Genomic DNA, 12,384 nt, shown 5'->3' on the forward strand with positions numbered 1-12,384 from the left:
AAAAGAATTCTCTTTTCAACTGTCTTTTTATATCGATTTAGTGTTGCTTGATTTAATCCAAATTGCACTGACGTATTTCGAATTTGCGACTGAATGTGTTTTGTATGAAAAACTTCGCCATTTACTACTACCGTACATAGCAAAGTCTTAAGATGAATTTTAAATGGACATACTATCGTTTATATCTTTTCTATCTATTGCATATGTCATTGTTAATTAAACAGAGTTTTAACTACCTTTGTGGCAGAACGGTTACCACGCTGGACTGATACGCAGAGAATCCGGGTTCGATTCCCGGGCCGGGAGAAATATTTGCATGGCCTACATTTATTTCTCTCGTGAGTTTGGGTGCAATTTGTGGTTGTCTGTGTGTGTGTTCAGGGCACCCGCGATACAGGGTTTCCCTATTGTGGAGCTATGAGTGTGTGCGCGTTAGTATTAATATTAGTAGAGTAGAAGGTAATCATGTATTTTAATTATGCTACTACTTATCGATTATGTACGTATGTACTCGTATAAGTAAAAATATTATGCGATACGATTAGGTATACTTATCTGAGGTGCAAACATTATAGTTGGTTAGTTTTATTATACATTAATCTTAGTCTTTTCCTTTTAAAGTAGGTATAAAGTAACGTACGTGAATTTTTCAGTCAGCTCCTTTAACTATTTATTTTCCGCACTTTGTGAAAATTCATAATGCGAGAATCTTGAACCATTGTCCGCGGCAGACGTTCATTCTTTGAGCAGAGTGCGCCGATATCGAATTCGATTTCACTAGTAATTTCCGCAATCCGCACACGTCGCACGCCACCACCCGTCGTCGCCCACATACGAACTCGCCTTAAAGAATTCCCGCTTCAGCCCAATGGAGGAAATGAAAATCGTTCCCGTTGTAAATCGTGTGCATGTGAATTATCGGCCTTTGTGATTTAAAATTCCGCGCAAAATATGTCCATTATATTTCAGTTTCAGATGAATTTGAAATTTCATGCAGGCTTTTCTTTGCAGAGGCCGTGTAACTGTCAGCGGGCGCGAAAACGCTGCCATTGTTTTCGGCCACACAGCAACGAAATATGGCTCTTTTCGAGATACTCTACCGGCTGGAAGTGAGTACCCTTTTGTTCATCTCACATATTTTAAAATCCCACATGTGAATCGAAAATTCATAACCGTCGAAGAATATATCCCTAAATATTGTCTATTCATGAGTTTTTTGCTGATACCATAATGTTTGTTTAACTATATTTGTTAGTCGACAAGCAGAGTAATCTGTAACACGTGTCTCATTATACTCCTTACATTAGCATCCTGCAGGCGACAAGGAGTTTAATAGCTGCCATATTGTAATAAATTCATGTCGTGGGGACAATTGGAAGGTTAAAATTTGAATTTGAAATATTATTGTGCGGATAGTCGATTACATCAGCGACGGCGGCACGGTTGCTAGTCCTTGAACGTTAGGCGCCGCTGCCGGGGCGGTGGGCGTCGTCGGCTAGCTAACGCCTGATTTGGACATGCAAATGTGCCGAATGTGCGTACTTGGCCCATGCAAATCACCTCTCCTGACCATTGTCCGCCGCCCTTGGGATTATTTGGCTGGCTGCGCAGACGTGGCCAGCATTGTGGATTGAAAACGAATTTCGATTGATTGTTCAACGGGCCAGTGGTCGCAAACAGTGTATGCAAATGAGCTCTAATATAATTTCGGCAAGTTACGCTCATATTGACTGTTTTATTGTTCGTTGTTGATTGAAATATTTAACAATAATAATGGAATGGAAATACGAGTGTGGATTGAAAAGCCTAGCCAAAATAAAATACGTAAAATTTTTTTTTTCAACGTAATTTCCATCTAGCTGTATGCATTTCTACCTCTCGCTTTCCAAAGCTACTACAACGGTTTAAAAAACAATTCTGACTTTGTATACATGTCTGTGGACTATTGTCTGAACTGCTCATGTAAATTTACATAATTTGTGAAATTAATAATTTTAGTCTATATTATATACTTGCATAAATAAAAAAACAGTGTAAACCACACTCACAAAGAACAATAGCGAAATTATTGTTGAAAAGAATTCAAATTCAAACGTCATAATTACAAGGTTGAGTAAAATAAATTCATTACATTTTTCAAATTTTACTAAAGGCCTGTTTAAGTCTGGACATAAAATAATGTTTAAATTAATTTAAACAAAGTAATTTAAAAAAAGTTTTTTTATTAAAATTACTAATTAGATTGTAACCGGATTGATATCTACAACTGTCAGTTGTAGATATTACAGTGAAGTCGTAATCAACTCCATGCAGCCAAGATCGACTGCATGCTAACTGCATGCATGAAGTAGGTTTTGACTTTTTTTTTAATAAGTGCGCATTTGATTGATTTCCATCTCACCTGATGGAAAGTGATGATTAGGTCGACGTTGTAGTATGCACACCTAAATAGTGGCTATTCACTCTCGCCTTGAAAAGATCCAAGTTATAGCGTTAATGCGTGAAGTCGTTCCCAGCCTAACCGTCAAAAAGAGATTTTCAATACCTACGTGTAGATTAGTCTACATTAAGTTAGTTCACGAAATATTAAATATACTGGTTCAAACGATTATAATAAGAGATAACTACGTTATTGCAAACAATTAAATAGAAAATCCTCGAAATACATCACGCGAGACAGAGGTAAAACTGACAAAAAGTTCCAATATCGCAAAATAGATCGCATGTTTCACAAATAAATAATTTGTGCCTGAGTTAGTAGGGCTTGGTACCTATATACTAACTTAGTTTTCTTTTGTTATGGCTTAACTTCGTGCCTATTGACCATACCTTATAAAAAATATTTTCCTCTGAATTTTTGTCATAAACCACGGCACCATTCAGCTTCTATTAACTCTGTTTAAGGCTTCTGTAACTTATTATAATGTAAATACACCAAATATATTTTATTCAATTATGTAAAATATAATATCCCAAACTTCAAATTGAAATATCTTTATTCCACACTTCACAGAACAGTAAACATAAAGTGTACAATAGTATGCTGAGCTTATTGTTTCGCTCTTAGCAAAGTATTCCATCGTGATTAGCATCCCAAAAAATAGGCACCAAGGCCTTGCCTTTATTTGAGGTCGGTTGGCATTTTTTCCGCTGTTTGGATTGTTGTTTTTTCTTAGTAAGGTGATGAATCTGTGTTTCATCCGTTAATCCAAATTCAGTTTAAAAAGCATCGCGGTCAGTCTTAAAACATCTCATAAACTATCACGAGAAATTGTGAGCCGAATTCGTTTTTAATCAACTAAAAAAATTTTGGGACTCACCTAGCCAATTTGTGTTCTTTCGTACGGGATGCCTATAGGTTTTGCAATCTCCCTGACAAGCAATCTGTAGTATTCCAATCTCCCTGACAGGCAATCTGTAGTATTCCAACATGAGATCACATACTTTTTGTCGATGTTTTCTTCTGTCGTAGACGTAGTGAGCCTGCCTGCGCGCGAGTCATCTTCGATGCTCTCTCGTCTACGTTTGTATTCTGCAACCTATTTATTCACAGCGGTATACGACGGAGCAGATTCCACTAACGTTGTTTTCATTTGATCGTGGATCTCTTTGGGTTTATTTATTTTTGAACTTGTACTTGATTGTACAAAATTGAACAATTTCAATTATCACCATTTTCAATTGCAATGTTTTCTGCACTTGGTCTCACTTAATTCCAACTAACTTAAAAAAAACGCAAATGCTACAACAATTTGCACTATGACAACCAAAGGGTATAAACGTAATGAGGAAAATACCTATAATATAAATATAATAAATAATTGAAGCCATGTATGTACTTCATTGAAAAACGAAGTTACAATATAGAAAAGTATTTATCACCAAAATTCATGCCGTAAACTCATAATAATGTAATAACACCATACAGTGTTTCATGTATTATGATCATAAAAAGGTAAGACTCTAGTACAAACTGGTTTTAAACGGTACCCTGTTAATGAAATTCGCTACAATTGTTGGCAAGAGTTTCACGCAGCTCTACTAGCTTCAATAAAACAATCGTTAAAAAGTATATATAAATCAAAGCTGTTATAGTACTGTAATAATGGTAGGGGTACTATTCGGTTATGAAAGATTGGTAAAAGTATACCATTTTGAAGTTTTTGTAGGGATAAACAGTAAACAAAAAAATATGTAGAGAAATTTCACAGAGGGGAAAAACTGACAAAAAATTAAATGATCCGATCCAGTTACAACCGTTTATTACAATTACTAGTTTTACAGTTACTTACACGATTTTGCCTGCAAAATAGCCAATGTTTCCATGTCGTCATGAAAGTGCAAGCCAACGAATCTGATGCTACTACCATAGTATGTATCATAAGACAAATATGGTAACCCCATTCATATGTAGTGCAGCTCACTTTGTAGTGCACACGTTATGTACACGCCCGTTGGACGCCGTGTACGAACACACATTCACAGAATAATGAAAGACGCGTGAGACGACCAGCGCTATGCAACGTGACTGCATCGCGAAATTATGCGAAAGTGTGCGTCCGTACACGGCATGAGGCGAACGTGCACTCATACAAACCGCGCTGCTACGTTTGTATAGATTTCATTATTGTGTTATTATTATACTTTGCTACTACAGTAAAGCCTTAGACCATAAGTTCGCAAACTTTTTGTCTCACCGCTCACTTAGGCAAGATCAAAAAATTTCAACGCCTACCACCACAAAAAATAATTGAAAACAAGTACTTTTATGTTAACACAAAAACTCACAAGGAAAAAGTGTAGTGTTTATGTAGATAATTCAAGTATTTTGTAATGCCGTAGCACCTTCTGGACTGCATCAACGCCCCCAATTACTTTTGAGGCCCTACCGCCCCCAGGACTCTTCAGCGCCCTATGGGGCGCGTTAGGGACCGACTTAGCTACCAGCTGCCGTGCCGATGCCGGCTACCGACCGTGCGCATCTCATTGCTATGCTCGACCCGTGCCTCGTAAATTAACTCCTCATAACGTCACCTAGCAGGTACTTATTGAATCGGCCGCGTGGTGGTCTACTCAGCACACCAAGCATGTTACAGAACAATAGACAGCTACTAGTTTTATTTTAATCAATTAGACGGTTTTTGAAAGAAACGCCAGTACTAGATAATCTTATTTATTTACACATCTCTTCGAAATTATACTTTATAATAAATGCTCTTTTTTCGAGTTTCGAGTGCGCTTTTAAAATGAAAAGGACATTTATTTGATTTAAGTTAGACGGTCGTGTTTACGTAATCCCTATACGCTTAAAGATCTAGCAGTAGAGCTCCTTGCGAAAGAGTTCATCCAGGAAAGTACCTTACCTATTTCTGCTGCCAAGCAGTAATGTGAGCATTACTGTGTCTAAGTTTTGAAGGGTAAGGGTGCTGCGTGTGAAATTACAATCACATGAGACTTGTCAAAATTATGTCTTAGGGTGGGTTAGCGGAGGTTACCGGGAAGTACGCGAAACCGGATTCACCCCCTAGTTTGCCACCCTTAGAGGTGGAACATTTTCTTCAAATTTAAATCTGAGGTACCCGCTTTCCAACAAAAAAAGTCGGTTAAAAAAGGTAGCAATGACATTTATTTGAAAATATATTAAAAAATATTAAAATAAATGTTTATTAAAATAAAGTTTACAATATTTATCATTGCTATATTTAATATCTTGTAAGATTAGGTATATGTATATTAACTTCTAAAAGGCTTCTTCATATACAGTATTCTGTTTTTAATAAGCTTATTTGTATCCAATTCTGCTCCGATAGTAACATATTCCGTCGTCTTGTTTACTACGTCCGTTGCTTAAGTGCCGGTGTTAGAAATACAAAGGGTCATTTTCAAAGTGTGAGCTTGAGAGGTCGTTGATGGTGCGGCGCGGTGGGAGACCTCGTAACGATCTATTGAATACTACGTAACTTCAAATATTTTGTTTATTGTTATTGTTATTATATTATTATTGCTTCCTGTCCTTCAATTGCAGAAGAAGACTAATGTTCACATTGTGACGAGAAATTATCCTATCCATAAAATAAATTTGTTCTTCGAATCGTCTGCTTAGGCATAATGGTTTTTTTTATAATACCTATTAAGTGACGGGACGAACAAGTCATGCGCCTAATGGTAAGCTACACGCCTGTCCATAACAGTTGCAGTGCCACTCAGAGCTTTAAATCGTAAAGATCTTAGGGGCACTACCTCTGGGACCTTCACCCTAAGACATAAGTTCACAAGTCCCATGTGCCTGTAATTTTACCAGCTCCCTTACCCTTCAAAACTGAAACACAATAATGCTCACATTACTGCTTGACGGCAGAAATGGGGAAGGTGGCAGTACTTCCCTGGACGAACTCTTTCACAAGGAGCTCTACTGTTACTAAATTTATTATTATTGCTTCCTGTCCTTTATTTGCAGAAGAAGACTAATGTTCACATTGTGACAAGAATTTATCCTATCCGATAAAATACATTTGTTCTTCGAATCGTCTGTTTAGGCACAATGGTATTTTTTTATAATATCAAGTGACGGGACGAACAAGTTGTGCGCCTGGTGGTAAGCTACACGCTTGTCCCTAACAGTTGCAGTGCCACTCAGAGCTTTAAATCACAAAGATCTGGGGGGCCGCTGTACCCGACACCCTGAGACATAAGTTGACAAGTCCCATGCGCCTGTAATTTCATCAGTACCCTTATCCTTTCAAAACCGGAACACAGTAATGCTGACATTAACTGCTTGGCGGCAGAAATATGTAAGGTGGCAGTATTACCCTGGACGAACTCTTTCATAAGGAGCTCTACTGCGACTAAAAGGGTGCTCAGACGCACTGTTCATATGATTATTGGATAAAGGTACTGACTTACTTACTTGTAATGCGTTTAGAAGTCGTTAAGGACATTCTCACTGAGTGATAGCAGATAGAGGTGGCGTCACTATCTCCGGTTGCTTGTAAGCTATTAATTCGGTTAACGCAGTCCGCACCGCGGACCTCCCAAGTAGACATTCGCCCCGGCGCGGGAGGTCGCACTCTTCCCCTTATTATACGTCTTGTACCTCTTTAAACTAAGATTAGCTGCATTGTACTTTGTGTTTGCTCACTAATACTCGAGAAATTAAAGTGTGGGTAAACAGAGTTGCCTTAAAAGGTGTTATTATCCAGTAGTCCTTGTGGGCGTTATTCTTAATAGGCTGATAAACACCAGATAAAGATCTACACCAGTTGGAGAAGGGCGTAATTTGTGTTAGCAAAGTAATTGTTGTGAAGTAAAATGAACAAGTGTTTGCTGCAAAAGTTCTGCAACTGTTTATTTCGGTCATTTATTTGTCGTGGTATTCCATTTCTCGACGTTGAGACTAACGTCAATACGTCTGATTGGTATTTTGATAGCTGTGGTTGTCTTGATATTTATTATGGAATGTTATGAAATGAGAACTCGACTATCTCAACATCTGTTTTATTGCTCGTGTTTTTTTTTCTGTTGACGGTTTGATATTTCAACTAATTTCCCTACAGATGTTTTAGTTCAGTTGCTATGGTTATTTTTTTGTTAATAAGAGTAGGTATACTTGTTCATTTAAGTTTAAGATTTGATTATACAATCACAATATGTAAGTAGGAACTAATAAACTGTCTAATTTTATTTACAACTAAAATTTTCAATCTCTCCAAATAACGCCGTAAATAACTTGCATTAATTTGACTAAATGTATATCCTGTAAAAAATAATATAAACTCTTTTAGAATATACATTTTACAATATATACAAACTAAGCAATAACAAGATTAGTTAAATATAGTTTGAGTAGTGTTAAAGAGTTGCAGTTGGATCGACTTGAGTTTCGGTCCGACTCGGGCCCTTCTATCTGCGGTCCAATCTATCACGTCCCCGCTATCTCCACTGTAAATTAACTTGAAGTATCTGCCAAGAGTTGCGACCTGCATCCTATGCCATTAGTCACCAGTAATCAGAGCTATTAAATCATGATAATGATGGAGAAACACTTCTTTATGCCAATATGACCTATAACAACTAATTAGCTGTTAAAGGTCATAGTGCTTTTGCAGCTGTCAGCAGCTATTAAAAATTGGTCTGAATATAAAGTGACAGTAAGCTTAATGTTAGCTTAGTTTTGGATTGAGTATTTAAATTTATTCCAACGATCTTTGACATAAAGTTTTATTCAGTAAGTTAGACTTCTTTGCATTTTTTTGGAAAATCGACGAGAAAAAACAAAACCATTGCATGGCACTCATAGGTATAGTTTATTTATAAAACCGTAATCATTATTAATACAAAGATCGAACACTCAGAAAAAATTCCTTCGATCCGGTCGGATCCGACGTCTTCTTGCATACCGTGCCAGACGCTATACCAACTAAGCCACGGAACGAACCAACGGACCTCACGAATTTCTCTATGTGCTTGCGTCGTATCTTTGTAATTGGTCTTTCAACGACTTTTTAGTCGTAGCGCCATCTATGTGAAATCTATTACAGATTTATCACCCAGTTAGTACCTTTACAGCTACCAGTCCTGGCGAGAGATGTCGCTATTCACTGGGTTAATTAAATTTTTATTGAATTGTTCGATCTTTGTATTAATAATTATAACAAACTAGTGGAGTAATTTCACAAAAAATAATTGAATATCAATTCAATAAAAATTTAATTAAACCGTAATCAGTTTAAATAGTTTGTACAGTCAGAATCAAAATAATCAAACCAATCGAAAATATCTAAACATAAGTATATTAAAAGTTAAACTCGTGTTAATATGTTAATAGGCTTTAAATTAAAACAGAAATTATTTGAAAACTATTTAAAGCGCCTTAGCGTCCTGGATGTAAGGTTTTATTTAACAAATGTTCAGATTGTTTTGGTTCATTTTAATGCTTAGATCATTTTGATGTCAACTCTACATAATGAAACAATAGCTTGTGGTTTGAATCAATATATTATAACATTTAGAACGAAATTTACACAAACGTAACAATAATAACATCGAACAATAAATAAAACAAGACTTGTAGACAGTTATTTCGTTAGGTTTCATACGTTTTCAAACTTCTCTAGTAATTTCTTACTGTACAATTCCACGATAGCTATAGACATATATTAGCAGCAGAGCTTTGTGTGGAAGAGTCCGTCCAGGGAAGCACTGCCACCTTACCTATTTCTGCGGCCATTACTGCTTTCCTGTTTTGAAGAGTAAAGGTGCTGGTTAAATTACAGGCACATGGGATTTGTCAACTTATGTCTCAGGTTGACACATGCAGCAGCAGTATCCCGTAAGCTTTAAGTGGCACTGCAAATGGACAGGTATGTCGCTTACCACCAGGCTCCGACTTGCCCGTCCTGTCACTTATGTCCACTTGCACTAAACTAAAGTCCGTCTTAAACCAATGTTTGTAATGCAAAAGGCGCTCTTAATACCTTGTCATGTATTAAAAGTGTCTTATACATTTCAGCATTGGTTTTAGATGTATTTAAGTTTAGTGCAAATGGACATTAGTGTCATAAAAAGTCATAATTCTGTATCTCTTTGTGATAATTTTTCGCGGATATCATCTAGCATTATTTCGAATCTAATACATTCTCAAGCTATTTGTCATGTTTTGCATACCAACATTTATTGTTGATGTGGGTTTTTAAATTTCATACATGTTTTATACTCAACAGGAAACAATATATACTAGAACCGACATCGGCAGTTTTTAACGACGCAACTTATGAGAAGATTAACGATTTATCTGTCGATTAGTTACAATTTATGACCGTGACCTTAAAATAGATATTTCCAATAATAAGACATTTGCATTAATGTCGCTGTGAGTAAGATATCGTACAATGTCAGCTGTTAGATAATTACATTAGTTCATATGAAATACTTGGCGCTGCATCAAGACATCTTTATTGGCTGGTTTGATAAACAGCGAACTAGAGCTAGTGCGTGAATTAATCGGTCGTTGGCCTCTCGATGCAGCAGTTCATTGGTCGTGCACAACAAAACCTGTGTTTGTTAGTAATTAATTAACATGTTTGTATTGTTATCGACAGCCGTGTCGGAACAAATTTGCCGAATTACTTCCTTTACGGACCCCGTGCCCGATGTAGATCTTCCCCTGTCCGTTTAAATCGTTTACTGTCAGTCATACACACAGCTACGTGCAATGGTGTTCCAATACTGTCATAGATTTACAGCACTCGCCTTCTCTTTATCTTTGCCATAAATCCTCTTGTGCTTGTTTTGCGCTCTCCATTCTCTGAAACTTCTCTTTGAATTTTTCCTAATCTACCTAGCTCACAAGTTTTCAACTGAAAATTGTAGCTACTGTTTCAGTATTTTTCAACATTACGCTGAGCTGGAATACATTTTTCGCTCGCGGGACAGCATTTACGAAAGGAATTTCTGTATATAGGAATTTATTCTATTTCATGACAGGATTTTCTTTGTTCTTTTACTGTGCACGTCTTTTTCCGTATAGTAAGAAAATAAAGATTTACTTTAGCTCGTAATATACTAGTCTAAAGAGAATAATAAATTATTCTTTACTTTAAAGCCGCTGCTGGCATCTGGCTCCGTGTGATTTGTCCCCTCGGAGCCCACCAAGTAACGAGGGTGTGACAGACGCAAACTTAATTTAAAATCTAATCTATTAACAAGTCCTTATCTTCTTTAATTCAGTTCCGCGTGTTTCCCTAGTCGACGACTAGATTAAAATAGTTTAAGCGTGTTCCTTCCAAATGCAGTAATGGTACTACAATGTACTATTACAGTTATTGAACGGCATTAAAAATACATACCGCAGTACATACGATGCACTATCAGTTTCCGGAACTGGCCACTGCTGTGAACAACAAAAACATCGATGCTGTGCGCCCACAGATCACATAAATTGTGCGCCATATGATCAAAAAGACAGGCATGTGATATACCATGAGATTCGGGCATCTTTAGGCATAGGCATGAGTCAAATACAATCAATACTACACAAACACTTGGGTGTGAAAAAGCTGTGCTCTCGGTGGATCCCAAAAAATTTGAGTGAGGCTCAAAACACGGATCGCGTCACTTGGTGCAATGCCATGCTTACCAGATTCAACGATGGGGCGTCAAATTTGGTGTGGGACATAGTAACAGGTGACGAAACATGGATTTCTAGTTACGATCCCAAAACAGAGCAGGAATCGAGCATATGGGTCTATTGAGATGAGCCGAAACCAACCAAAGTGGCGCGCGTGTAAAGCGCGTGTAAGCCTCTAAGAGGATGATTGCTTCTTTTTTTTAATAAGACTGGACACGTGGCTACTGTTGCTTTGAAGAATTCTTGTACCGAGAATAGTGATTGGTACACGATCATTTGTTTGCCGGAACTTATTAACAAACTCCGTAAAAATAACCGTAAACGCAGTATCATCTTGCACCACGATAATGCCAGTTCTCACACGGCCAGACAGACAAATGAATTTTTGAAGGTGAACAACGTTGACCTTATGAGCCATCCCGCGTACAGTCTCGACCTGGCACCTTGTAAGTTTAATTTATTTCCAAGAATTAAGAACCAGTTACGCGGTCAACGATTTTCGTCACCTGTCGAAGAGTATGAAAACTATGTTTCAGAGATTGTCACCGAGGAGTGGCATAAATGTTTTCAAAATTGGTTCATTCGTATGAAAAAGTGCATTAACGCTAACGGAGAGTGTTTTGAAAAACAATAAATTCATTTCTGACCATTCATAATATTTTTTTCTTATTCATTCCGGAAACTTATAGTGCGGCACACGTAACTGTGATTTAAAATAAAAGCTTATGTCGTAACCTTTTAATACGAGTGTCAATTGTTTTATTTATAGGTATATATTATTTATTGCATACACGTACATTTATTGATACATCTTAAGGTCAGGTTAGGTATTCGAATATGATCCTGCATAAGGCTATTGCAATGAAAATGACTCAGTATAATGCAAAACGAATTAAAATTTTTACATAAATAATTTTTCTAAATCGTCATTTAAAAACTCACTTACAGAGTAATAGCACTTTGCTTATAGACAATTTTTGCGTTGGCGGTAAAAAAACTTATTCCCTGTTACATCTTTCATTGTGTTAGGAATTTTATTATAGATTTGTGGGCTGTTTTAGAATATTAGCTTTTTTATCTGTGAAATCTGTACTTTTTTATTGCGCCTAGTTCTATTGCAATAATTAAATAGTTGTTTTTTTCTACAGAATATAAATGATAGGAAACGACACAATTTTTCTCTTATAAAGTACGGTTAACAGCAATTCTTGGAAGAAATGTTAGCCAGGATCGAAAACATTCCTTTAGTAACACAAATA

The 12,384-nt window shown here is 36.8% G+C and overlaps 1 protein-coding gene across 1 annotated transcript in view; it reads left to right on the forward strand.

Annotated features, from left to right (window-relative positions):
- Nucleotides 1-868: 868 nt before the first annotated feature.
- Nucleotides 869-12,384, forward strand: part of LOC113233366 (heparan-sulfate 6-O-sulfotransferase 1) — a 39,596-nt gene continuing 28,080 nt past the window's right edge. Inside the window, exons 1-2 of the mRNA XM_026468490.1 lie at nucleotides 869-895; nucleotides 1,012-1,109. Of these exons, the coding sequence (XP_026324275.1) occupies nucleotides 869-895; nucleotides 1,012-1,109 (125 nt within the window). The remainder of the gene's footprint in view (nucleotides 896-1,011; nucleotides 1,110-12,384) is intronic.

The sequence above is a fragment of the Hyposmocoma kahamanoa genome, unplaced genomic scaffold, assembly GCF_003589595.1.
Source record: "Hyposmocoma kahamanoa isolate Upper Pololo Valley unplaced genomic scaffold, ASM358959v1 78, whole genome shotgun sequence".
Classification (NCBI taxonomy): Eukaryota; Metazoa; Arthropoda; class Insecta; order Lepidoptera; family Cosmopterigidae; genus Hyposmocoma; species Hyposmocoma kahamanoa.